At 38.6% G+C, this 27,845-nt stretch overlaps 1 protein-coding gene across 1 annotated transcript in view; it reads right to left on the reverse strand.

Moving 5' to 3' along the window:
• Positions 1-27,845, reverse strand: part of LOC103175790 — a 41,287-nt gene that overhangs the window by 5,928 nt on the left and 7,514 nt on the right. The window contains exons 2-5 of the mRNA XM_042341416.1: positions 25,234-25,305; positions 17,202-17,245; positions 8,195-8,238; positions 1,417-1,591 (exon numbers count right to left, since the gene is read on the reverse strand). Of these exons, the coding sequence (XP_042197350.1) occupies positions 1,417-1,591; positions 8,195-8,238; positions 17,202-17,245; positions 25,234-25,259 (289 nt within the window). The 5' untranslated portion in view covers positions 25,260-25,305. The remainder of the gene's footprint in view (positions 1-1,416; positions 1,592-8,194; positions 8,239-17,201; positions 17,246-25,233; positions 25,306-27,845) is intronic.

Consider the following 27,845-nt stretch of genomic DNA (forward strand, 5'->3'; position numbering starts at 1 on the left):
AAAGCTCTAATGTTACATTTTCCATCTTTTTTTTCCTCTCGTGTTCCCAACTTCTTTTTCCTCTCTTAAAGATGTATGGGATTTATCCCATGAGCATTCTCAGCGCTATAGTGACTCATTGATATGATCATTCTTTACGTGTGAATCTAGTCAATGAGTGGTTATGGGGTATTCAACCACAAAGGACATCACAGCTAAATTCTGTCCTCAGCTAATGTCATGTACATGGACTTTCCAGGAATTACATTATATTAACAATCAGAAACAGGGCTGGGCTGATTCCACCACCACCCACCCTCCGCCACTACCCACCACACACACGTACCTATGATTAGATTTTGAGCCTGGGTGAAGCACTCCTATTACTCATTTGGCTGCTGTCAGTAAGACATGCACAGAGTAGTGATCTAATTCTGATTGACAAGGCTCATTAACATATAAAATAATCCTTGCATTCACCCAAAGAAACATAGGAGGAGTAATGTTTCATATTTAATAACACTCAGACACACATCAGAGAGCTGAAATTTCTCCTGGTCTTTGTCCTAGGACCATTGTTTTAAAATTTATAATTGTGCAAAATATTGCAAAATTCTTAAATTCAGGTTTTAACATAACATAACATGTAGGACAGGAGTAGGCCATTCGGCCCTTCGAGCCTGCCCTGCCATTCAATCATGGCTGATCTTCTAATCTAACTTCAGCTAACAACCTAACCCTGCCTTATCCCCATATCCCTTAATTTGTTTTCCACACATTGATTTAAAAAAATTGGGTCTGAAAATTTTTTTGTAGGTCTTATCAATAAAAATAATACTCCTTGCATATGATATAGTACTTTTCACGTCTTTGAGACGTTTCAAAGCATTTCACGGAATATAAGAATAATAATAATCCTTGCATTTGATATAGCGCTTTTCACCTCTTCTAGACGTCCCAAAGCACTTCACAGAATATACTGTAAAGTGAATTGATTGTATATTTGTGGGCAAAATGTGGCAGCCAATTGCATATAGCAGCATCCCACAAACAGTCGTGGATTGAGTGACCAAATTATTATTGTTTTTTTTCTTGAAGGATTATTATCAGGTGTGTGGCGTAAGGAAACTTGCTCAAGGTTTTGCCCTGCTGGGAATCGAACCCAGGTCTCTCACATGTGAGGTAAGTGCTCTAACCACTGAGCTACAGGACTCCAAGTCCTGCTGATATTGATCACAAAAATAGCAATTGTTTTACTGCTTCTTTATAATGGGCCTAAGCATAAAATATTCCTCTTAACTTCAGCAAAACAATGATCCATGCTCTGTGTTTAACCTTAAGAATGTTTTATAGTTAGTATCCTAAAATAATAATAATAATTATCCTTGAATTTTGATATAGCCAAATATTACTATCAGTGCATGAATAAAATCTCACCTGCATAAACTGACTGCATGTTTATTGGCTTTGCAGGACAAATTTTCACATGTCGCAGATCGTCCAGGCTGGATGAAACTACATAATCATAGCTAAGTTCCTGATCACTATCCTCAATAGGGATTTCGTATTCAGATTCATCTTCAATCATCATCCTTGTGTTGCATCCATCTGGCTGCAAATGTGCACACAAACACAGATATTTTAACACAATTTTAGCAACATATAAGAAAATCAGTCATTTATAAGTAGATTTCTAGGCAATCTGCGATTAAAACCCTTGAAGCAGTTTGTTTTCTGGTCAGCTGGCTGTCCAAAACATGCAGAAACCCATCACCATGCTTAACAATGTCCAAACTAAACTGAGAATTCCACATATATGGCATCCACACCTTAAACTTTCTCTGTGTCTGCACTCTCTCCCTGTAAGGATGCACCCTGCTCACTAATTCTGGAGTGTATTAAATGCAGTTTGGTGAAAGTGAAGACTTATGAAACCCAGAGTGTGCATTGGTACTCTGCTAAAACCTCATAGCTTGCCTTTAAGAGTATTATCAGATAAGAGTACTGTATGGCAAGCTTCCTGTTCAGTTAGAACCAAACCTACCTATTAATTTGCAGGCTTAACACAAACTCAGTGACTGTCCCTCCAAGTCCTGCAGTGCTTTGGAGAACTGTGGATACACCTGGTTCAGCAAACAGATGACCAGAACCATCACAGAGAACTGCCTTACTTCAAACTTTCCAATGCTAAGTACTTTGGAGCCAATTTAGCTTTAAGAAGACCCAGTTTAACTCCTCCCTCCACCCCAATAAAAAAGAATAATGAAATATACTGAAATATACCTTCAACTACTATATTCAATTTGTCTTTATTATTGTCTGTATTTGGCTAAAAGAATATGATTTAAATACATATCTATAACACTATATGGGCAACACAATGCAGTATTTCATAAGTCTAAGACATGGCCACTATCTTTATAATAATAAAAAATACTTTCATTTGATACAGTGCCTTTTTATGTCGGGAAAAGATTTTATAGGAAAATGCAGCAGCCAATTTGTACGCAGCAATGTCCCACAAATAGCCATGAAGTCAATTATAATAGCATTGTTGCAGAAATCAGGCCCATTTTTACCAAAGGTTCATTACAAATAAACTTAATACTTTCTTCATAAAATTGCCATACACAGTAAAAAACATTTTTGGAATGAGACTATCTTGCAGGAAAACATACAGTAATTGCTACATTACAGGAAAACCAAACAATAATACCACACGTATGAATTGTGATGCAGTCCTGCAAAGCTTTGATCTAAATTATGCAACATGAAGCAAGCTCTATCTTGCAATACTGACTGTAGAATAAGATGTAATCCTTTAAAGGTTACACTTGAATAGTTTGACACTTCCTGTGCATCATATCAGGTGCTGTATTTTTAGATGTACTTTAGTGAGTCGTAACAAGGAAGCAATTGCCACAGGAAGGATGCTTTTTGATCGCTTTGTGGCATCTCTTTTAGAAGTTAAGATCATAAGACCACACGAGAGGTTAGAATGAAGAAGGCCCTCTGGTCAATCTGATCTTATCCTTCCAGCAACCCACCCTGGAAGAAAAATTTTGAACAGCTTGTTTTCCCATGTCTGTGGGAGATAAATACAAGAGATGCCAGAATTAAGGTAACTTTATATATTGACTTAAATTGTAACTGTGGTTGTTTTAGTATTCTCACTAACAACAAAATATATTTCAAACAGCATTACCCTTTGCACATTTAAACCTTAAATGATATTTATGCACAATATCTGCACAAAGCATCTGATAACCAATAACAAAGCATGATATAATTTTCCTTCTTAAAATAAACTTTATCATCCAAAGAGATGTTCATCACCTTCAAAGTATAATTTCCTCTGCAAAGATAAAGGACATGTTGCAGAGCAACTCTTCAGTCTCCATTTATGTGAGGTGAAAAAGAATGATTGCAAATTCTTATCTTTCAAACAGGATTATTGGCACAGGATTTGTGCTTCTTTAATTCTGGTCTCTGGCTGCGCCTTGAGGTGGTGAACCTGCAATTTGTCACTCGCAGTGCAGACCTAGACTTTTAGATTCCAATATCCCTGCAATGTCCAGGTTTTGCTCATCTTATCTCATATGCGATTTGATAACACTATACATTCTATGACAATTCCTATTATTTTTCTCGATCACTGACCTCCAAATAGCAAAATATCAGACAAATTTAATCCACCCTTTTCATAGTTTTGCCAAATAAAATTGGTTACTCACTTCATGGCTGTTTGTGGGACATTACTGTGGGCAAATTGGCTGCTGCAGTCAAACAACAAATCCACAGTCACTACACTTTATAATAATAATAATCCTTGCATTTGATATAGCACTTTTCACGTCTTCTAGACATCTCAAAGCGCTTCATAGAGTAGATTGTCAAGTGAATTGACTGTATATTTGTGGGAGAAAATGCGGCAGCCAATTGTACACAGCAGTGTCCCACAAACAGTTGTGGATTGAAGTGACCAATTTATTATTGTTTTGTTTTCTTGAGGGATTATTATGAAGCTCTTTGAGACATCCCTTGATGTGAAAGTTGCTGTATCAAATGGAAAGATTCTTAATATTGTCAATCAGAATTTTGTTTAAAACTTGTGGAATCACTGCATTGTGCAGGTAATGATATACTGTATTTTGTATGCACAAAACAAATATCCATCACTGCTGCATTTTGGCCAATGAAAGCAGCATTAACCGTGTCTGAAAGTGTTCTGCCACAGGCACCACAAGGTGGGTTGTCAGCAGATCTGTAGTGTAATGGTAGCATTAGTCACGGTTCATGTCATGAAAAGTTTTTCCAAAGAAAGTGACAAATACCAGACTCAGTCATGCTTCCCATCCTAAGGCTGAACTATTCAGATTCCAGTTGCAGTAAGGTTTGACATTTTATCTAAGTAACAATGGGGTGATTTCCCACTTGTCTTTCAACGCAGTGACATTGACAATGTTTACAGCTGAGACTTTTCCATTGGACATGAACTTCATCAATGTCACTGAAAGTCACCCACAATGAACTGTTAGCAAGCATGTGGCCAACAGCTAAACAATGAATAGGCAAACAACATTTGAGCATCCTTTTGGAAAATAGAGGGCTCCTATGCACAAATAATAAAACAATCTGAAAATTAAAGTGAATAATGTTTACTTATCAGCTGTTGATATAATTATTGACATGAATTAATTTAATTTATCTGCAGAAACAAAAGGATTTTTTAAGCAAAGCTGTAAAAAATGGATTCATGATTTTATAAATTATTCTCCTTCACTGTCTGAAGTTACATACACTTAAGGAAACAGCTACAAGTGATACATTCCCCATTTTACTAACTGTAGGGTCTTTTCTGCAATGTAACATTCTGCTAAGACACACTATTGAATGCTCCTGCCAGGCACATCGGTCCAGAGATGTTGGTATTTGCTACCTTACATGGACTTTTTCTTCTTTGGTCAGTCGGGTGTCTGATACATGTGGAAATGCATCACCATGCTTATCACAATCCAAACCTTGACTGGGAGTTCCACAATTGCCTGGAAATTTCACTTTAGCTGGAATGGAATGCGTACTCTCTCCCTGGAGGGCTTTACCCAGCTCACTGAATTCTGGAAAGCATTAGGTGCAGGATAGCAAGAGACAAGGCTTGGGGATCTGAAATGTGCATTAGTGTGCTTGTAGAGTTCAACCAGCTAAAGCGAACACTTAATAGAGAGCAGATTGCATACCACCGAAATTCATATGCAGTAGCTCCCCATATAACAGTCTCCATATTCAATGCTAAGCAATATTCAACCCTTTTTTATCAATTGGTAAAACCAATGCCCATCTTACATTGTTGAAATTATTTTTAAAAATGGAGACAGTAAGATTGAGAAATTGCTCAAGAATGCTTTTGCTTAGCTGAAAAGAGTTCTGCACAAGCGCAACAAAGTTCGCTTTTAGTGTTGTTACTGAAGATGCAGTCATACAACCAGCTCTTTAAATACATTAAAAAGAGCACCCAAGACATTCAAAGCACTATTTCTGTGCACAGGCTGAAATGATTTGCAATGTCTGAATTTATTTTGCAATGGAGTGAATGGATGTCCTGTTGAGACTACTGTCAGAAGGTAGTCTTAGCAGCTGGGCTCCAATGTGAATCACTTCTTTTTTATGTATCTCACATCTAATATGTACAGTTTTAGTAGCACTGAATCACTAAGAAAGGAACTCAGTAGAATTTCGAGCACAAATCACCTTTTAACACCTTTTTCTGATCTTAAACAACTGAGGAACAAAAACATTGGCTGATTTATGGATGCAATAATCATGACTTGTCACAGAACCACTCAGTCAATATGAGATTTTCAGAATGAGGTTACGTGATTTAATTACCTGACAGTACTGCACCTAGTAGCATATCGTGATAATAACTTGTGTTGACATGACCTTGTCTAATAGACCTTTCAGAGTGCAGGCTGCACATTATTCCATTTTCATTCACAAATTGACCTTATTTGGATGATCGTAGGAGCACAGATACATTTTAGAAACAACAGAATAAAACAAAATTATTTTATAATGTTTCACCAGGATTTATGGATTGCAAACATTTTCTCAATTCTGTTGGTAAATGTTGCATATAAAAGGAAGTGTCCATTTGACAATGATGTGCTGCTGTTCTAATGAAACTATTTGAAGGAAAGTTACAGCCTCTGGCAGATATTTACTCTCAACAAACTGGAAGCCAGATGCAATGAAAACTAGACACCTTCTACGTGGATATCTTTCCTGGAGTTTGATTGATTTCAGGTTTGAGATCAATATTTATTTGATGCATAGTCATAGAAAACTGAAAGCACTTTTCTGCTCAAGTACCTGTTAGGCAGTGCTATTATGGACAGCTTTGTCAAGTCCGGGGCAATGATGTGCACTGGTGAATTTCTAAATGTGTTCTACTGCTGTCAGAATTTTAAAAGGATGCTGTCTTCACACATGTACTGTATATAAAAGGGTTTGACAAAAGTAAATTGAAGGAATGAGACAAAAAGGGACAGAAGAGCCATGCCAAACATTGTGCCATGATACTGTAGCAACAATTGCCTTTATGTTGCCATGATTTATGTAATTTTTTATTATAGATCAGTTCTACTTTATAATTTGGGTTAATTCCATGCACCAGCTTTGGAATGCAGTGATCCAAGGGGCAGCAGATTCGAAGGTGGTTCTATTCATGATAAAAAATGTGTAATTTATTGTATTCTTGCTTTAGGAGAGAGAAGAGTCAAAGGAGCTATGTGTTAATTTTGGCATAATTGAAATAAAGATGTAGTTCAATATAAACTTGAATCCACATAACTTCTTCCTTCTACATTTACCAGGAATCTGGGTATCATATTAACAAAGTTGGAGTGGAGGTGTGGAGGGGAAGTAAGTTATCTGTAGCCATTAATCACCTGGGACATTGGTATGAGCAGAATGTCGAATGATGTGATAATTTTGACATCCAATATTGGATTTTTGAGAAAATTGCAATTGATTAAGAATTATGTATTGCAGATCGAACATTGAATAGTTAAATTGAAACAGTAATTGATGATGCACACTTTGATTGAATAACCTGAAATATCAAGTAAATGTTAAAGATCCCATAGCACTATTCTAAAAAAGAACAGTTTCTCCAGGTGTCACAAGATCACAAGATAAGTTTGGATGAAGAATGCCTTTGGCCTGTCGAATCCCATTCTTCCAGAATACCCACCTTGCATTCTTCCCATTACAGCACCGAGCTAGTTTTGAAATAAATCCCATTTACTGGCCTCAACCATCTTTCGTGGCAACCTGTTCCAGTTGTTAATTACCCCTGGGTAAAGAAAAACTTCCTAGCATCTGTCCTGAAATTGCTGTTTCAAACTCCAAATCTATCTCCTAGGCCAATAATGCCCCAGACAACAACGATAATTCACTTCCTAGCTGTGTGTGGGACATTGATGTGTGCAAATTGCCTAAAAATATCCAGTCACTACACTTTACAATAAAATCCTGTGAAGCACTTTGAGATGTCTCAATGACATGATTAGGCACTGTATCACATGCGATGATTATTATTATACATGTAACTCTCTTCCTAATAATGGCCAATTAAATTCTGAGATGATTTAAACAGATGCTCCCAGCAATTCAAATCATCAACTACACAGGACCTATCTGTGTTCTGGGGACCAGTCTAGTTTTTTTGTTCCACCATCCACCTTCACATAGATTTGAAGTTTTCAATGTACCTTCTCTTCTCAAATAAGTAGAAGATTTTTCAGACTTAAAAGAATGTTCTCTACCTGAGAAAAATATGTAATAAATTGTGTTCTTGCTTTAGGAGCGAAAAGAATCAAAATGTGTTAACTGTGGCATAATAGAAGTGAAGATGTAGTTCAATATAAGCTTGAATCCACATAACGCCCCTTGTTTTACATTTACCAGGAATCAGTGCATACAGTTGAATAGAATGTGATCAAATAAAATTGGTTTGTGGGGGGGAGGAGGAAATCAGTGAAACTGCTCTTCAAAAGCTCCTGTTCATATATATGTTTGGAAGCATACAATCCTTACCACTTACACTTTGATATATTGCATATAAAGTTAAGAGTAGGCTGACTACAGGATATTGCAATAATACAGGAATCCAGATACAGTATTACTTTCAAAGTGTGAAACGAATAATACTTACAAATGTTTTGGATGTCCACCGATGGTTGTTTCTTGCAGTTGGCTCTGGAAATTGAAACAAATTGGGCCATATAAGCAAATATAAAATTAAAATGATTTGTTAAGAGTAAATTATAAGAATGGCTTGCAGTTGTTAATCCTGACATTCTCCAATTTAAGCAGCATAGTATTGTTCCACGAACAAGGCACTTTCCCTGGAGGCTTGGGCACTCATGATAAAATGCTGACAGCTCAGAACATCTTGTACACGTTATACACCTCATTGTATAATTGAAGAAAGACACTCGAGTATATAAAATATAGCATCAAATATTTCTGAGTTGCTGAAAGGCTGGAACCAGTTCTCGGGTCCTATTGCTGAACTATAAACAAGATTATTCATGTCATCAAATATTCTTCTTCAGGATTTTCATTGCTCAGATAATTCCACAAGACTAAATTCAAAGTAAAATAATTAATCAAATAAGGATTGAAATGTTTGACAGAGAGACACCTTATTTATCAGCTTTCTAGGCTGATATTCATTGCAGGTCCCACCTTAAGCCAAGGTCCTCTTTCCCTGCCATGTTAAAAATCCCATCATATTATTTCTAAAGAGAAACAATTTCTCCTTATGTCCTGGCCAATAATCCTCCAGTTAGATTGATCATCCACTTCAATAGCTGTTTGCAGAACTTTATTTGCACAAATTGTTTCAACGTTTGTTTACAAATACGGTCACTACACTAGACAATAACCGACTTTCACACCTTTCAAGTTGATAAGATGCTATAAAGATACAATCTTACTACTTTTTGCTGTTATAACCACACAGTGAAATTCCACTGTATGAAGTATGGTCAAGAAGGACAAGAAACCTTCTCTAGGTGACCAGACTTGTTTTATAACTGGAAAGATAAGACTGTTATTTATTCCATTGTATTTTTCTAATATATATAAATTTTATTGTAAGCATAGATTTTCCATCTTTCTGTTATTCTTTCTATTAAACGGTATCTAAAATCAATCCATAATTTACTTGTGGGTGACTTGAGACATTGCTTACAGTATAACACCGGGCAAAGAAATTAGAATGAAATAAATTTAAAATGTAAAATGAAACTTTGGAGGTAAATTAAGTTAATACATATTGGGATGAAATTTGAAGCATTTCATAACATGTTTCTTGAGAGAAATGCAATATAAAGTGTCACAAATTTCACCCTATTATTGGATCTATTTGACTTTGATGAGTTTGGAGCAGTTTCCCTATTTACAAGGAACTCAAAACATCTGCTGACCAGCGTGGCAACACAACTATGTGGGACAACTTGTGTTAAAAAGGACATTACGTGAATATTGGGAATGCTGATTTATTGTAAAGAAGAAACAAAGCAAAGGCAAACTGCAGGAGCAACAATGAAAACTCAGTAGAATCTGCTATCATATTCATTAGGAGAGGAGCTGCTCTATCTATAATAATCCTTGCATTTGATATAATGGTTTATCACGTTGAGATGTCTCAAAGCGCTCAACAAATAGATACAATCCAAATGCAACAACACGACAACAACATTTATATAGAGCCGTTCAAGCTGGGCAGCGTCTTGGAGCACTGAATTACAGAATGTACTGCAGCTGAATTAAATTTTTATTTTTTAAAAATTAGGAAGTACAATTTTAAAGTTTGATTTAAAAAAAGTGTGTGTGTAATGTCTAACAATAGTTTAAAGAGGAAGGGTCCTACATTCTTTCATGTACTGCTCTGGGGGTGGAGGGCAGCATTTCATTATTTCAAACTTTAGTTGCGTATTATGTATTTTTGACATTTGGAAAGTCACTGAAAGTTTAACGGAACTAACAATTTGCATCCATTATTCAAATTTTCGTCACAAGTCATTTGGTGAAACATACCATTTCCACAAATGCATTTTCCCTTATAATTATATACATGTCATAATTTTGTTTCAATAAATGTGAACTTCATCCAATTTAGTGAAACCATGTACTGAAGCAATGGTGAAGTGTCATTTCAGATGATAATCCATATCAGAATGAATCCATTAACAATTGAATGTCCTCATGATGTAGAGACTTATATAATCGGATAATTATACTGGAAACTAAATAATGTATTCAGGAAAATCAAAGCACCACATATTATATAAAAGAATGGAAATCATATTTGGAATACATGGATTGTTTTAAAGAATCTGATAAAATACATCTTTTGAACAGTAGTGTTGGATTACTCCTTGTCGAAATGACAATGCTTAAAAATAGTGCATGAAACAGACTCCACACCAAGAATGTATATATTCAAGTTGGCAATGTTACAATGAAATCAAATCTCTTAGTCTATCAATTTATTATACTGTCTGTACCCAGTATTTGAATGCTTTTTTTTCATTTATTCCATTATATGCAATAAGTAGAGACGTACCACAAGTTTCAGAATGGAGAAGAATAAAGACTCACTGCAAAGTGCTGCAAAGACTGATAAGCGCTATGGGACACCATCCTGTGTGAGGGGTGCTGTATAAATGCAAGTTATTTGTTGGTGAAGTTGTTGTTAATACATCAATATAATATAGCCAAGGTCTGAGAATCTGGGTGCAAATGCATAGTTTGTAAGTGGAAATAGTATGTTTTCCACTGCCTACACCAGGCCAAGAGATAGTGAATCTAAAGATCGTTTGTGCCACAGGTGATATTTTGGGAATAGAATTATAACAAATAATAATAATTTGGTAACTCAATTCATGATTGTTTGTGAGACACTGCTGTGCCCTACCGTGTATCACCCTCAAAATATATAGTCAAACCACTTCATAGTAGATTCTGTGCAGCGTTTTGAGATGTCTCAATGATGTGATAAGGTGCAAATGCAAGATATCAAATGCAAGGATTATTTCTATATTATCATTATATGACTGGTACAATTTAAATTTCTGTGATGCTCCTGGTAGGCAGATGGTCCAATCATCCAGAAAAGACAGCAGATTATATCTAAACTGTTGTTTGTATTTACTGTAATTATTGATTCATAGAAACCTCATGTGTCTATTATTATTTAAGTATATGTGTGCACACATACAGTACTAACTGGCAACACTGTTAAACCTCCTGACATGTTAGGCCCAAAATAACCCCGAGTGCTGTAATCCACCGTTCATCACCTCCACCGCAAGCCCCTCACATCCTCACATCTAACGCCAAGTGCGAAGAAGTCCTGGACTTTTTCATCTCACAGATAGAAAGCATCCACCTGGCTGCCTTCTCTTCCTCCGACATGTCCTTTAGCATCTCCCCCACCCTTTCCTTCTACATCACTCTCTCTTTCCGCTATAGCTTCTACCACTGCCCCCACCTTATATTCTTTTGGGACACTGCTGTGCGCAATTGGCTGCCACATTTTCGCCCACAAATATACAGTCAATTCAATTTACAGTATATTCTGTGAAGCGCTTTAAAGACACCTAGAAGATGTGAAAAGTGCTATATCAAATGCAAAAATTATTATTTTGCCCCCATCTCTCCTTTCTCCTTCTCAACCATCATCACCCATATGAAGCCCACCACCTGCTACCTCGACTCCCTCCCCACCCAGCTGCTGGTCACTCAACTCTGACTCCTCTGGTCCTTGCTGGCAGAACACAGTCAACTGGTTCCTCTCCTCAGGCTCCATTTCACTCCCCTTCAAAACCGCTGTCATAATAATAATAATAATTGTTGCATTTGATATAGCGCTTTTCACGTCTTCTAGATGTCTCAAAGCACTTCACAGAATAGACTGTAAAGTGAATTGACTGTATATTTGTGGGCAAAACGTGGCAGCCAATTGCACACAGCATTGTCCCACAAACAGTCGTGGATTGAGTGACCAAATTGTTATTGTTTTTTGTTGAGGGATTCTTATCAGGCGTGTGGAGTAAGGAAACTTGCCCAAGGTTTTACCCTGCTGGGAATCAAACCCAGGTCTCTTGTTTGCAAAACGAGTGCTCTAACTACTGAGCTACAGGACTCTACTCCCACTCCCCTACTCAAAAAACTCATCCTTGATCCCTCTAACCTTACAAACTACCATCCCATTTCTAACTTGCCCCTTTCCTTGCTAAAGTTCTGGAATCCGTTGTTGCAAATCAATTTTGGTCTCAACTGACCCTCCACAAGCCCCTCAAATCCAGTTTCTGCCCTGCCCACAGCACGGAGTTAGCAGTTGTCAAAGTCACAAATAAAATCCTCTTCCTCTTTGTCCTCCTGGATTTCTCCACTGTGTTCAACACAATCAATCATGCCATCCTACACTACCTCTCCTCTCCATCTCATTTGGATCGTATTTGTGTGGTTCAAGTCATACTTAACCACCATCACTTCATCTCTACGAATGATTTTTCCATGCTTTTGGTCATCTTTCCTATCCCCACCCCTCTTCAGCTCTCATCACCCCAGCCAGAGTGTGTAAGCTTTTTCCATATCCTCCCAAAGCCACTATAAAAATGTAAATTGTATTGTATCAAAATAGCACTTTCTCATTTCACGATTTCTTATATTCTTAATGAAAATGGACTAAAGGTGAAGGTTTAAGTAACATAGAGAGACAGGCATAAGTGAACCTGTATAATCGAATTGATGAGTTCATTGGATTAGAAGTGTCATCTGTAATGCTTACTTGTACCACACAAGTACCACCGTGTGTGTAGCAATAACGGATACAGAACTGAAGCCTTTTTTTAATAATAATCCTTGCATTTGATATAGTACCTTATCATATCTTCGATACTTTGTGGCAGCCAATTGCACACGAACAGTCATGGATTGAGTGCCCAAGTATTTTTTAAAAGAGATTATTATCCCCCTCCAATCGACTAACAACAGGGTTTCTAATTACTGCTAGGTAAACAGAGGCATGTGAAGTAAGGAAACTTACTCCACACTACTCTTTTGCCTATTGCTTTGCCCTGCCCGGGAATCATTACAATTATGGAATTATCCAGAACAGAAGGAGGCCATACGGTTAATCGTATCCGTGCCAGTTCTTTGAAAAGAGCTTCCAAATCAATCCCATTCCCCCGCTCTCTCTTCATAGCCCTGCAAACTTGTCCTCCCCAAATAAGTATCTACTTGTCTCTTAAAAGTTGTTATCGATTATTGGCTTCCTTTCAGGCAATGCATTCCAGATATGAAAAACTTGGTGTATGAAAACATTTCTCTTCACCTCCCCTCTGTTTCTTTTAACAACTGTTTTAAATTGGTGTCCTCGGGTTACAGACCCATGCACCAGTGGAAATAGTTTCTCCTTGTTCACCCTATCGAATCCCCTCATAATTTTGAAAACTTCTATTAAGTCTCCTCTTAACCATTTCTGCTCCAAGGAGAATAATCCTATTTTCCAGCCTCTCCTGATAACTGAAGTCCCTCATTCCTGGTACCGTCCTGGTAAATATCCTTTGCATCCTCTCCAATGCCTTGACATCCTTCCTAAAGTGTGATGCCCAGAATGAACACAGTAGTCTCGCTGAGGCCTAACCAGTGTTTTATAAAGGTTCATCATAACTTTCTGACTTTTGTATTCTATGCCCCTATTTATGAAGCCTAGTATCCCATATGCTTTTTTAACAGCTTTATCTACCTGTCCTGCCACCTTCAAAGATTTACTTATATGAATCCATAGGTCTCTCTGTTCCTTCACCCCCTTTAAGATTTACCATCAGCTTATATTGCTTCTCCTTATTTTTCGTTCCAAAATGCATCATTTTGCATTTCTCCACATTAAACTTCATCTGCCACGTGTCTGCCCATTTTACAAGTCTGTCTATCTCCCCTTGCAGTCTGCTACTATTCTCCTCACTGTTTACTACATTTCCTAGCTTAGTATCATCTGCAAACTTGGAAATTGTACTCCCTATACCCAAGTCTGGGTCATTTATATCGAGCCCAGGTCCTTTAGCTTGCGAAGCCAGTGCTCTAATCAATACACTACAGGACTCCACTTTTTGTAAGTAAAACAGCCAAGTTTTTATCCCCCACTCCTTCCATCTGTATCATTCAAATTAAATGTAAGGATTATTATTTCCCTCTGCGGTGCTGCGGTTTGTGGTGTTAAAGGACTCGCCAGTGAACCAGCAACTCTGCAGAAAGCCTTCACTTGGGTTATGTTATGATCCTCTGTGCAGTGCATGACCCTACTATCTGCTTATTTGCTCTCACCCAGCCTGGACAGAGAAGAATATTCAACCTATTTTACCAAATTAACCTTCGCACCAAAATATTAACATTTTCACAGTATAATGTGAGCCTTGAAATTATGTGACAGTTGCTTTTATTTGTTTTAGGGGTCTATTATTTAAAGAAAACACAATGAAGTCTAATATTCACATTAACATAACAACAGATTTCTACCTCCTATCTTTTGAAAAATAGCAGGTTTATCTGTAACCAAGCTTAGTATGTTTGAGAAAGATTTTTGTGAAAATATTCAAAAATGTATTTTAAATCCTAAGAGATTATAAAATTCCTTTGGGGGTTAAATTTGTTGTGGTTCGACACTTCTAAAATGAATGAGAAAGGACAGTGAAAAATTGTAGTCATTGGAGTGTAAACCACTTTAATGCACAGTCATATAGCTTTAAATAATTGCGCAATATTTTAATAATGTGCTGACATACCTCGGCAGTGCAACACCTTAAACTGGAGACAGCCTCGAGGTGTTGAAGATTTATTATTGCGGATAGAGACATACACGCTAGAAAAAAACATGAAATCCTTATTGTCCCACTCAGGCACCTTAGGGGTGATTCTCTGGTAGTCAGGAAATTTACAGACCTTGGGAAATCCATTATAAACTCAGACCGCTGAGCTCTGTAAATTTATGGGCCAGCGGAGAATACCACACTCTCATCTGCCATGGACTTTAAATTTACTGATGACTGGAGAATTATCTCCTTTGTGATAGTGCAGCACCACAGCACTCTCCAAGGCTACCTACATAGCATAGTCACCTTCTTAAAGCATGGATACATAGATCTTTGAAAAATACTACTTTGTGTGTGTTTTTGGATCAAATAGAACAATAGATTTGTCAATCAAAATAAAACTTGTTGAAAAGCAAGTGGAATAAGTAGCAAACTTAAAATAATATATAAGTATTAAATATCTGATCTCATTTCACTAAACAAAATCAGAATTACATTTCTTTGTCTAGCGGCTGGGAGAAAAATGAGGGCAAAATGTTTTGTAATCCTGTGCACTCTCTCTTTTCAGGATTTATAATGGAGGATAGAGTATCTATAGCGACTATTTGTGAGACACTGCTGTTCACAATTGGCTGTCGCGTTTTTTTTGGCTGGATTATTAGTATCGGATAGCAATCTGCCAATTGACTAACAACTGGGTTTCTACTTACTGCTAGATCAACAGAGTAGTGTGGAGTAAGGAAATGTGTCTGAAGGTTTCACCCTGCCTGGGAAATCTGGGTTCGCACCTCATGTGGTTCAAGTGACTGAGTAATGGTGTTAGAGGTTCTGCATTAAGAAGTGATGGTACCTTTCTGCCCTTCACCTTTTTGATGTCAATAGATTATTATCATGTCCAATAGTAAATATCCTTCTGGTGAATGCAAGGAAAGGTAAGTGGGATCTCCATGGGCTTGTACTATAATACTAATATTATAATCCTTGCATTTGATATAGCACCTTATCAAGTCTCTGAGATGTCTCAAAGCGCTTCACATAATATACTGTAAAGTGAATTGACTGTATATTTTGTGGGTGAAACGTGGCAGCCAATTGCACACAGCAGTGTCTCACAAACTGTGGATTGAGTGACCAGTATTTTTTAAAGAATTTCTAAGGGAAATGAATCATGACATTTGGAACAGAAATAAATACTTACTTTAATTCCACCCACAAATATACAGTCAATTCACTTTACAGTTTATTCTGTGAAGTGCTTTGAGATGTCTAGAAGACATGAAAAGCACTATATTAAATGCAAGGATTATTATTATTATTCTTGCAGCCTCTGTATGTTATTACAGGAAATCCTATATTTCAAATTGCATGCTTTATGGGCTTTAAAATAACTCCAAAAGAATGTCTATAAGCTTTGGACTTTTTACCTATACTGTACCACAAATTGCATAGACATTTGCCTGGGCTTCATTCCAGCCCAATGATCTTTTCAGAAATCTGATATATTGCTGAGATAGACCAGTTAGATACTCATTAAACAGCAACAATCCCTTTCCAACTGGAAATGTGTGTGAATTTTATCAAAGTCAAATCCTTCTACGCAGACAACATTAAAAAAAATGGAATCACGAGAATAGTGTTTCATGGTTTGCAATTAACTTGGCAATAAATTGATAAAAAGAAAGCATTTTAAATGGGAAACTGCTGCTTACACATAAGGGAAATATCGAACAAAGCTCATTGCTGGTTCATTGCAACCATCTTATTAGCATTGGGGGAAACAGTTGCTCCCCCAGTTTCCCCAAACTTGACATCTTTGTCACTTTACTGACAAATTTCTATCACAATGCTGGGCTGTGTTTCCATATCAGTAACATTCAGATGCCTAGAAGTCATGCAAAACAAGACAAAGAAAATAATATGGAAGTCTAAAAGGGATTATGAACAAAGAACTTGCAGATGGTATCAAGCATAACAGCATTTTATTAAATAAATAAAGAGAACGCAAATACAGGTGTGACCGTAGCCCTGCTAGTTTGCTGATTCCTCTTCTTTTCAGTGAGAATGTGCAGGATTGTTGCAGATCCTGGGAAGTTTCTCAGAATTGCTAATTTACAGAATTTTCAAGGCAGAGTAGTACATACTCCAGAGTGACACTTTTATCAGTTTAAGTTCTGAAATTTCTCCCACTAACTTCTCAATACTGCAATTCTATCAACACCCCAGCAGGAGGAGCATACAGAATCAAGCTCCATCGTTTAGACCACTTTTGATATGTTGCTTCCAAAGCGATTTATGTGCAAGTTTGTCAGTTGTGATTTGCAAGGGGTCACCTACCTGCAGAATATGCTGGAACTGCAGGATGTAGCTGTGGTCTGGATCTGGTAAAGTACAAAATAATGTACAATTAGGATACAAGAATTAGAATCTACTGGACTAGAAAAGACCTCTAAAAAATTCCAAATGTAAATAAACCGATTCTTGGTACGAAAGGAAAATGGTAATGTTTTAGTGTGGAGTTAAAATGGCTTACCCCTGGGTCATCATCGATGTCATTTCCTATTCTGCACAAGTGCAAGAAAGCAGGAAGTGGCATAGATGGTGACCCAATCACCCAGAAGCCAGCCATTTAGGCGCAAGGCAACCTGCATGTGGGAAGATTGTGCACATGTTCAGGGAATGAAGTCTACACTACAATAACACTGCACTGTGCTCGATTTCCTGTGTGCAAATTGGCTTTGTGTTCATCCCCCAAAATACCGTCACATCACTTAACAGTAAATCTTGTGAAGTACTTTGAGATGTTCTCCCGAAGTGAAAGGTGCAATACCAAATTTAACAATTATTATTATAACCATGTTAGAACAAAATTCGCACTATAAAGAACCATGTTATTATGGGGTTGCACTTTAGATATGTTTACTCTAGACTGTGGAGTCCTGTAGCTCAGTGGTTAGAAAACTCGCTTTGCAAGCGAGACACCTGGGTTCAATTCCAGGCAGGTCAGGGCGAAACCTTGAGCAAGTTTCCTTATTCCACACACCTAATAATAATCCCTCCAAAACAATAATAAATTGGTCATTTTCAATCCACAACTGTTTGTGGGACACTGCTGTGCGCAATTGGCTGCCGCGTTTCGCCCACAAATATACGATCAATTCACTTTACAGTCTATTCTGTGAAGCGCTTTGAGACGTCGAGAATACGTGAAAAAACGTTATATCAAATGCAAGAATTATTATTATTATTTATTAAAGATATCTATTTTTCTGTTAAATTTACTGATACAATCTGCCTCCAGCACTTCCTGGATATTTCATTCTACTCATTCACCACTCTCCATATAACGTAATTAAATCTAAACTGTCCTCTTTGCCTTCTTTCTTCAGAGGCTGTGTGCAAGTCCCCTTGCTGTATATTTATTTGACTACGTAAGATGTATTATAAAGCATTAATCGAGTAAAGTTGCTCTCTGTCAACAGCTATTATTCAAACATAACAGTAGATGTTAAATTTAGCTGGAATAATCCAATATCCCATTCTGGTTCCTGCTTCCAATCCCATGGAATTCACAAATATTGATTCATTGGCTTGTCACATTAATAAGAGTATACAATGTGTCTTCTGCACATTCTCCAGCCTTTAATGTGCTATTTTCAAAGGTGACAGCTCTTTGAAGAGTTCCCAGGTTTGGACTGGAATGTGCACTTCAAGCCTTCAGCTTTCCGTGTCACTTCAGGAATGTGAAGTCATTTTTCAACTACATTGTTTTTAAATGCTTAATTTTATACAATCCCATTATTTATGGTGAATGTTTTACTTCCTGGTTCGCCGTCAGTCTATTCTTGGTGACTCCTCACCTCCCACTCCCCACTGCTCTCGCTGTTACTCCTCACCTCTCGTGTCTCTCTATTTAACCATTGCACCAAAACATGAGGGCTTCTATATTCCTTTTTTCAAGTATTTTATAGCATTGCTTGCATTTCATATTTTGCCTTTTACGTAAGGAGGATGTCTCAAAGCACTTCACACGATCCGCTCTAATCTGGTGTTACTGTGTATTTTGGATTGTGTGAACTCGACAGCCAAGCGAAATTTAGTCTCTGGATGGTCCAAAATCTGATGGCTAATCTGAAACCATTTTCAGAATGGAGCTCTAAAGCTACTTCAATGAACACAGCAAGATAATAATTATGTGCGGGATGTGTGCGAGATGAGAGTGGGGACGGGGACAATTGACAAGAAGGGTGTGAGTGTGTGTGTGAGGAGAGATTTGCCCCTGGGGTCTGGGGCTGGTAGGTCTTGTGGTAATAGTGGGCAATAGGGCAGTCAGTGTGGCTGCTGCTGGACAGCCAACAGCAATTGCCATGGTGAGCCTGAAGGAGGATTCCCAGGCTGGAGCAGAGAGAGGCTGTGGGATGGTTAATGGAGATAGGAGGCGAGCAGGACGATGGGAGAGGAGGACCGAGTGGGAGTGATGAAGGGTTAAGGACAGCAATGGGGGCATTTTGGAGTAAAGCAGCTGAGGTTGGAGCATCTATTGTATGCACACATTTCAATGGGAAATAGAACCAGGAAAATGTCATCTGTTTCCGCAAGGTTGTGGAGAGGGAAGAGACTGAGCTCCCTGTGCATAATTTCAACATCTAAGTGCTTGCGAATGTTGATGATTTACTTTGAGAGTTAACCACCTGCAACAATCTGAAATAAAATCATATCTCCGTAGCTCAGATCAAGGTTGTTGAAGGTGTGTTGTGCGAGAAATATGAATGTGCAGAACCAGGAAAAGACTAAGAACAATAGTCAGCTCTATATCATATTTAAACATAAGCTTCATTAAGATCTGTCCAAGTATTATAATCATCGTGTTTAACAAAAGTGTTTGTGTAGAATCTACACTATAGATCATGAATTTGTTCAATTTTCTACTGAAACAAGATATTTAATTATGTTATAAACTTTGATTGGTTCACTTACTGGAAATAAAGGAAAAGTGTTTAAACAGCCGAATCATATCCCATATTTATATTAACATGAATATTATTTGTATAGGTAGTTAAACATATTGAATGGAGATGATTAGTTTTATACATTTAATATTGACCCTAGGTTCCAGTGCTTAAATCTACTAATTCACACTACAGTAAATGTATAGTAAATTCATGATGTGCATTCATTTTAAGAGAAACGTCATTATAAAGTGATACAATTCATTTTCTTCTGATTTTTTTTCAGGTCTAATCGAATAATTTCTTTACTATCACATTTGATCAATTTATTTTGCCACATTATAGATGCGTTTCCACATGGTCAAGCTAACAGGCAATTTGTTGTTGTTATTTCTAACAAGCATTTGATTTGTTGAAAGTCACGGAAATAATGTTTTTTTTCTTGTCATGTCACCAAAACACAGAAAGAAAAACAAGCAAAAAAAACTATTTCCGATCAAAGTGTTTTCAAAATATATCCATATGGAACTTTAAATAATAAATAATAATAATACTTATAGTTGAATAGCACCATTCACATCAGGAGTACGTCCCAAAGCACTTCACAGGATATACTGTAAAGTGGATTTTTGTTTTGTGGGTGAATGCAAGCAGCCAATTTTGCACACAGCAATGTCCCACAAACAGTCATGAAGTGAATAGACAATTTTATATGGGGGAACTTTGGCCAGGACACTGGGAGAAATTTCCTTCTCATTAATATCTACCTGAACAGGCAGATAGGGCCTTGGTTTAACATCTCATCCATCTTGGTCAATGTCTCATTGCAGCGGATAAAATGTCAGCTCAGTATGAGGCAGTCTTTGGCTGTGGAGATCAATCGTGCATTCTTTGCAAGACTAGGGCATGGCCTTCTGCCTTGTAGGTTCCTGTGTGCAGCAGTAAAAAGGCCATATCATATTTGAGGTGACCATTGATTCTACAACCAACCATAAATTTGCCTAACCTAACATCTGAGCTCTGCAAAATTAAGCCTGTCAGCCAACAAACCTGGTTACAGCAATTCTTCAAAGAGAAAGTGACATTTTAAGTAAGATTTGTTACAGTAAGTATACTTTGATGTGGTACATTTCAGTACATTCACTGTGAGGAAATGCATTGAGGAAAGCACAGAAAAATAGTGGTGCCTGCAGCACTCAGGTTAGTTTTTTCAGCATTACAGCCTCAAGGTTTTCATTTCCATCGTTCTTTCAATCTAATTCAGTAACACCAGCCTCAGGACCAATAATTACAACAACAGCTTGCATATATAGCACTCTCCACTCAGGGTAACGTCTTAGAGTGCTTAACAGTGGGGGAGCCTGACTCCGAGCTGGGGGTGGTGGCCGTAAGCACGGTCAAAGAGGAAAGTTTTCAGGCAGGACTTGAAAGAGGGCAGAGAGGGGGCAAGGCAGAGGGATTGAGGGAGAGTGTTCCAGAGTTCTGAAGCATAATTGCTGAAAGCACGACCTCCGATGGTGGGGCGGAGGTTGTGAAGGACGAGCAGGAGATTGGTGCAAGTCGAGCAGAGGTGCCGGGTAGTGGATTGAGGAGTGAGGAGGCCGGAGAGGTAGGGAGGTGCCAGGGAGTGAATGGATTTGAACACGAAAGTGAGGATCTTGAAGTCGATCCGTTTGGTGATGGGGAGCCAGTGGAGCCTGGCCAGAACTGGTGAGATGTGGGTACAGAGCACATAGATAAGGAAAAGAATAGCGCCAAGGATGGAGCCCTGGGATATCCCGCAGGTGACTGGGTGGGGGGCAGGAGGAGAAACCATTTTCTGAGATGAAATGGAGGCGGTAGATTAAGTAGGACTCAAATCATGCGAGTACCGTCCCGCTAAGGTAGATGAGAGAGGAGAGACGGTGGAGGAGGATGGCGTGGTCGACTGTGTCGCACGTGGCAGAGAGATCCAGGAGGACAAGGAGGCAGAGGGAGCCCTGGTCACAGATAGAGAGAATGTCAATTGTGACTTTAACAAGTGCTGTCTCTGTGTTGTGGGCAGAGCGATAACCAGACTGCAGGGCCTCGAGGAGGGAGAGGTGTGACTGAAGTTGACCTGCAACAATGCATTCCAGGACTTTAGCAAGGAAGGGCAGGTTGGAGATGGGATAGTAGTGTGAGAGATTAGAGGGATCAAGGGTGTTTTTTTTTTGAGAAGGGATGTGATGACAGCGGTTTTCAGGAGGAGTGGAAGAAGAGCCTGAGGAGAGAGATTGGTTGATCGTGTCGACCAGGAGGGGATAAAGAAGGGGGAGTTGAGTGACCAGCAGCTGGGTGGGGAAGGGGGTCAAGATAGCAGGTGGTGAATTTCATCCGGGTGATTGTGGTTGAGAGGGAGGAGGGAGAAATGCGGGCAAAGGAGTGTAAGGAGGGGAAAGGCAGTGTGGATGGTCTGGGTGGGGTGGAAGGGGACATGTGGGGGGAGGACAATGCAGCCAAGTAGATGTTTTCAATTTTTGAGGCAAAGAAGTCTAGGACCTCTTCACACTTGGAGTTTGATCTTAATTACCTTAAATTCCTGCCAGGGAAATGCCCTCCAGGGGACTATGGATTCAACAGTGAAGTGGAAATGTGGTAAATATCAGGATTATGCTTTATTATTTGCCCAGTATTCCCTAGGAAAAAATGGCTCTTTCACTGTAAAATTGGATGATTCTTTGATTTGTGCAGCAATTTTAGGGCTTTATCAGCCAGAAAGAACAATAGAATAATGTCATTATTTGTCGATAAACAGCAGCACAGGGTAATAAATCAAAACAAGTGATTAATGCTTGTACAAGATGCAGTAAGAAAATATTTGTGACTCAGAGTCTATGTACAGTGATATAAACTGCTCATTTATCTTCAGTGGATGCGATTCAATCGCAAAAGTAAACGGAACAGTTTCTAACTTTAGGTCTGATGCTGTGTTTACACTAGTCTTTCAAGTTGACTTATATATAAGAATGGCCCTAAAGCATTGTTATAAATTGGGTTGGTGGTTGTGATCTGCAAGAAACGCACTCAGCAGATAGCCGGATGAAGGTGGTTTCTCCAGCCAAGGGACTATTTGTTGCAGCCTTACTCTCGGTGTATGGAGACAGTGGGGCAAAACTAGTCAGTCTCTGCTTCAATAAGACCATGTTTAAGTTCTCCAAAAGACCTGAACTTTGTTGAAGCTTTTAATATTATTAAAGAAAATATTGTAGCTGTGTTTTTTTCACCTCTGTGTTAGAAGGGTGTGGGTTTAAACCCCTTGTTCAGACTTTGAATTGATATCGTCTAGATTGCCATTCCAATGTATTAATGGGGGTGTGCTTCTTAACCGGACGTGCTGTTGAGATGATATGTTAAACTCAAGCATTATTTGAAAAGAGAAGTGAGTATCTCTTAGTTTCCAGGCCAACAATCGCCCAAATAAAATTGCTCATTCACCTCATGGCTGTTTATAGAACAATGTGGTATGAAAACTAGCTGCCCTGCTCACCCACAAAATAGACAGTTGCTAGATTTTACAGTGTAAGCGTGTCAGTCTGGTGAGTGATAGCATTCTCACCTCTGAGCCAGAAGGTTGTGCATTTGAGCCCCGTATCGGGACTTGGAATTACATAGTCTAAACTGACACTTTAATGCAGCTTCAATGGGTGTGTTCATTGTCTGAGTTGTTCTTCAGATGAGACGTTAAACCAACGTCCTGTCTGCCTGTTCAGGTGGATGTTAAAGATCCTGTGGTACTATTTGAAATGAGAAGGGAGGTTCTTCCTGTGTCCTGGCAAGCAATCCCCCAAATAAAATTGGTCATTCAGTCCATGGCTGTTTGTGGGACACTGCTGTGTACGTCTGGCTGCCGTATATTGTTCACAAAATTTACAGTCAATCCACTTTACAGTAAATCAGAGTCCCACAAACAGTCATGGAATGAAGTGACCAATTTATTATTTTTTTTCTTGAGGGATTATTATTAGGCATGTGGAGTAAGGAAACTTGCCCAAGGTTTCACCCTGTCTGGGAATCAAATCCAGGTCTCTCGCTTGCAAAGTGAGTGCTCTAACCACTGAGCTACAGGACCCCAGATACATTATATCTGATGTAATGATTATTATCATTATACACTGTGAAGTTCTATGAGATGACCACCTGAATGAAAGGCACTATATCAAATGCCTGTATTTTTTATTATTATAAAAGCTTTTAGAAGGGAATTTCTGGACAAGGACACTTTTCTTTCAAAATCCTTTATCTCTTTTGAGAGCTGTTTTGGAGCTCTATTACATTTTGCTCCAAATAGCATGATTTCAGGTACTTTCATGTTCTTTTGGTAGGGAAGGATTCCTTGTGTTGTACTTGGGAAGCAAAAAAATCTATCAAAGTTCCTGGATGGTATAGTTTGTACAGGCGAGAGGAGGCCAGTTCCTTGGTTGCCAGGTAAGGCTGTAACTGATTTAGAGATACCCAATTCTAGATTAACTTTAAAACTAACCAAGTGAGTCACAAACTGAAGCCTGAATTAATTAGAAATTTGAGCATGATCTAACTGCCAGAGAAATGAGAAAGGACCTGGAAGCATTAAAGAGAGAAGGGAATATTGCCCTGGAAAATAAAATAATAATTGTAATCCTTGTATTTGTTACAGTGCCTTATCACGTTGTTGAGATGTCTCAAAGCGCTTCACAGGATTTTCTATAAAGTATATACTGTGTATTTTGTGGGTGAAACATGGCAGCGACTTATGCACAGCAATGTCCCACAAATAGCCATGTACTGAGTGACAATTTTTTTTAATTTGGGGATTGTTGGGCAGGACACCAGGAGATACTCCCTTTTTTGATCAGCACCTTCGATTTCTAACATCCACCTGAACAGGCAGAAGGGTCCTTGGCTTAATGTTTCACCCAAAGGACTGAGACGCTTAATAATAATAAGAATCTTTACATTTGATATAGCGCTTTTCACGTCGGGAGGACGTCCCGAAACGCTTCACAGAACACACTGTAAAGTGAATTGACTGTATATTTGTGGGCGAACGCGGCAGCCAATTGCGCACAGCAATGTCCCACAAATAGTCATAGATTGAATATGACCAATTTATTATTGTTCTTGGAGGGATTATTATTAGGTGTGTGGAGTAAGAAAACTTGCCCAAGGTTTCGCCCTCTGCCTGGAACTGAACTCAGGTCTCTCGCTTGCAAAGCGAGTGCTCTAACCACTGAGCTACAGGACTCCACGTAATCATTTGGATTTGGTTCCCTCTGCTTTATGTACTTGCTGGCCTATGGCTTTGTTTCACAATTAATGCTGTTTCTCCATGAAACATTTAGAAATAAATCTTTAGTCGATGATTTTTTCAGGTAAGCGCCGTGTGTGTTTATACTCTATCCGAGGAGGAAAACACTGCTTACCTGCTGGGGGGCAGACTTGGTTTCATATTTTCTCCTCCAATAGATCTATGTTGCACTGTTTTCGTAAATTGCCTGATAGAGAAATAATAAACTTATTCTGAGCAAAATCAAAATTGTTTTCATTACTTTACTTAATACAGTTTACACATGATCAATACTAAGTGCACGATAAACTCTTTTGTTTCTATTAAACCCAGGTAAAACCCAAAGGTAGAAAATAAACACAAACATTCAAAATTAATAATTTACATTATTGACATTTGCATTGCATGTTTGAGGTAACTACACAGGAGTCACTGGAAATAAAATGTAAAGAATTATGCTGGGACTGATTGAAAAAATCATTGCATCAGTGTATTTTTTAAAAAATCATCCCTTCCCCAGAGCGCAATGGTTATGTCCAATAAAATTTCCAAGCTAAATCTGCCCTGAATGCAGAGATTGGTGTTTGAGTGCAGCTAATATGATTAAGTTAGTGAAGAGGCACTTAAATGCTGCCTCCAGAAGCTCAAATGAAACTTGGGTTTGATTAGTATTAATAATAATAATAATCCTTGCATTTGATATAGCGTTGTTCACATCTTCTAGAGGTCTCAAAGCACTTCACTCACAGAATATACTGTGAAGTAAATTGACTGTATATTTGTGGGCAAAATGCAGCAGCAAATTGTGCACAGCAGTGTCCCGCCCTGCCAGGAGTCGAACACAGGTCTCTCACTTGCAAGGCGAGCGCTTGAACCACTGAGCTACAGGACTCCACAACCACTGAACTACAGAACTTCCTCGTTCTAGCATTATAAATAATAATACTAGAACAAGTGTTCCATTTGATATAGCACTCTATCATATTGTTGAGACATTTCAAAGTGCTTCAAAGGATATACTGTAAAGTGATGCGTCAGTGTGTATTATTGTGGACAAAGTGAAACTCAGTGGAAGAAAAAGGAGTTAAATGGTTTGAGGGAGGAAAATAGAAGAGGAGAGAAAGACTGACTGAATCTAGCTGCAACACCAGATTGCTTTGTCTCTTTCACTTGTTTGTTTAACATTCTGTGCAAAGCTGATGATGGAAAGATTCTCCTGACATTGGTAAAGAATAGCAAAGCACAGGAGCAATCACAAGCAATAATTAGATTGTTCTTCATGGCTGTTCCTTGCAGAATTTGACTAAGAAATGAACTGTGAAAAAGATGGTAGATGGCCTTATCATGCTAATGAATAAGTGGCAGGTGGGCGGCAGGGTATTGCTGGCTTATGAACAGGCTGCTCTCCCGCAGTGGTTTCCATATAAATAGTCTTTTTTCTGAGCTGGGCTGTTTCCGGGAGATAGAGAAGTGGAGAGCAATCGCTTCTCCTGAGGGAAGTAAGGAAACATCAGAGGGCAGATCACCCTTCACTAGATAAATACCTAAAAAAGAATCAGCTAAAGGGGTATGGGGAAAGGGCATGTAAATAGAACTGAAAGGAATGCCCTTAAAAGAGCCAGCACAGACACAGTGGCCTGAATGGTCTCTTGTACTGTATAATTCTATGGTTCTTTGGTTATACTTGCCTCACCCACTCACCCACATAGGCAGTGAAAAAANTGCGATTAGCTGTGCCACTTGGCCATCCTTTTTGGAAGGAAAAGTTTGTGAGAAAGTGAAAGAAGAGAAATTGAGAAAGGGTCAAAATAACTTATAAATGTAATGGTTCAACAAATGTTGTTTTCTTTCAAACCAAATCCGTGTTGAAGTACAACTAAAATTAAAAAGTACAATTGCAATAGATGAGTGCTAACATCATCAAAAAGATACACATATCACAAGGTCACAAGAGTAGTTTGGATGAAAAGCGCCCTTTGGCCCACCTGATCTCATCCCTCCCCACTATCGTCTCCCATTACAGCACCAAGCTGCATTTTAAATGAGTTCTGTGTGCTGGGCTCAACCACTGTTCCCAGCAAACTGTTTCAGTCATTAATTTTGTATTTGGAGGTCTGCTTGCTCTAGTTTTACTCGGAAAATGTTTTCTCCTACCACTGCTGCAATATCATATGTGGCAAACTCCAAGGCTCTATCGCTGGCCTCCTCCCTTTTCTCATTTCATGCTCCATCTCGGTGATGTCACCACAGACACTTTTCCACCTCTAGCCTCAACCCTAGGTTCACTGATGTTCTGTCCACTTCCTTGTCAGACATCAAGGCCTGGATGAGCACCAATGTTCTGCAACTGAATGTTGACAAGACAGAAGCCATATTCCTTGGTTCCTGTCAATGTTTTCTAACTGACCTCCTTAACCTCACTGACCTATCCCTCAGACTCACAGAACCTGTGTGAAACCTTAGCAACCTGTTGCTCTTTGTACCCCGCATCCGGTCCCTGACTACTGTCCTCCACCTCTGCCACATTGCCCACAAATATACAGTCAATTCACTTTACAGCATATTCTGTGAAGCGCTTTGAGACATCAAGAATACATGAAAAGCGCTATATCAAATGCAAGGATTATTTTTTTTATTATATCTCTCACCCAATGCAGCAGAAACCCTTATCCACACTTTCATCACCTCCTGCCATGATTTCTCCAATGGCCCTCTCATTGGTCTCCCCAACTCCATCATTCATGAAAT

The sequence above is a fragment of the Callorhinchus milii genome, unplaced genomic scaffold, assembly GCF_018977255.1.
Source record: "Callorhinchus milii isolate IMCB2004 unplaced genomic scaffold, IMCB_Cmil_1.0 Scaffold1, whole genome shotgun sequence".
Classification (NCBI taxonomy): Eukaryota; Metazoa; Chordata; class Chondrichthyes; order Chimaeriformes; family Callorhinchidae; genus Callorhinchus; species Callorhinchus milii.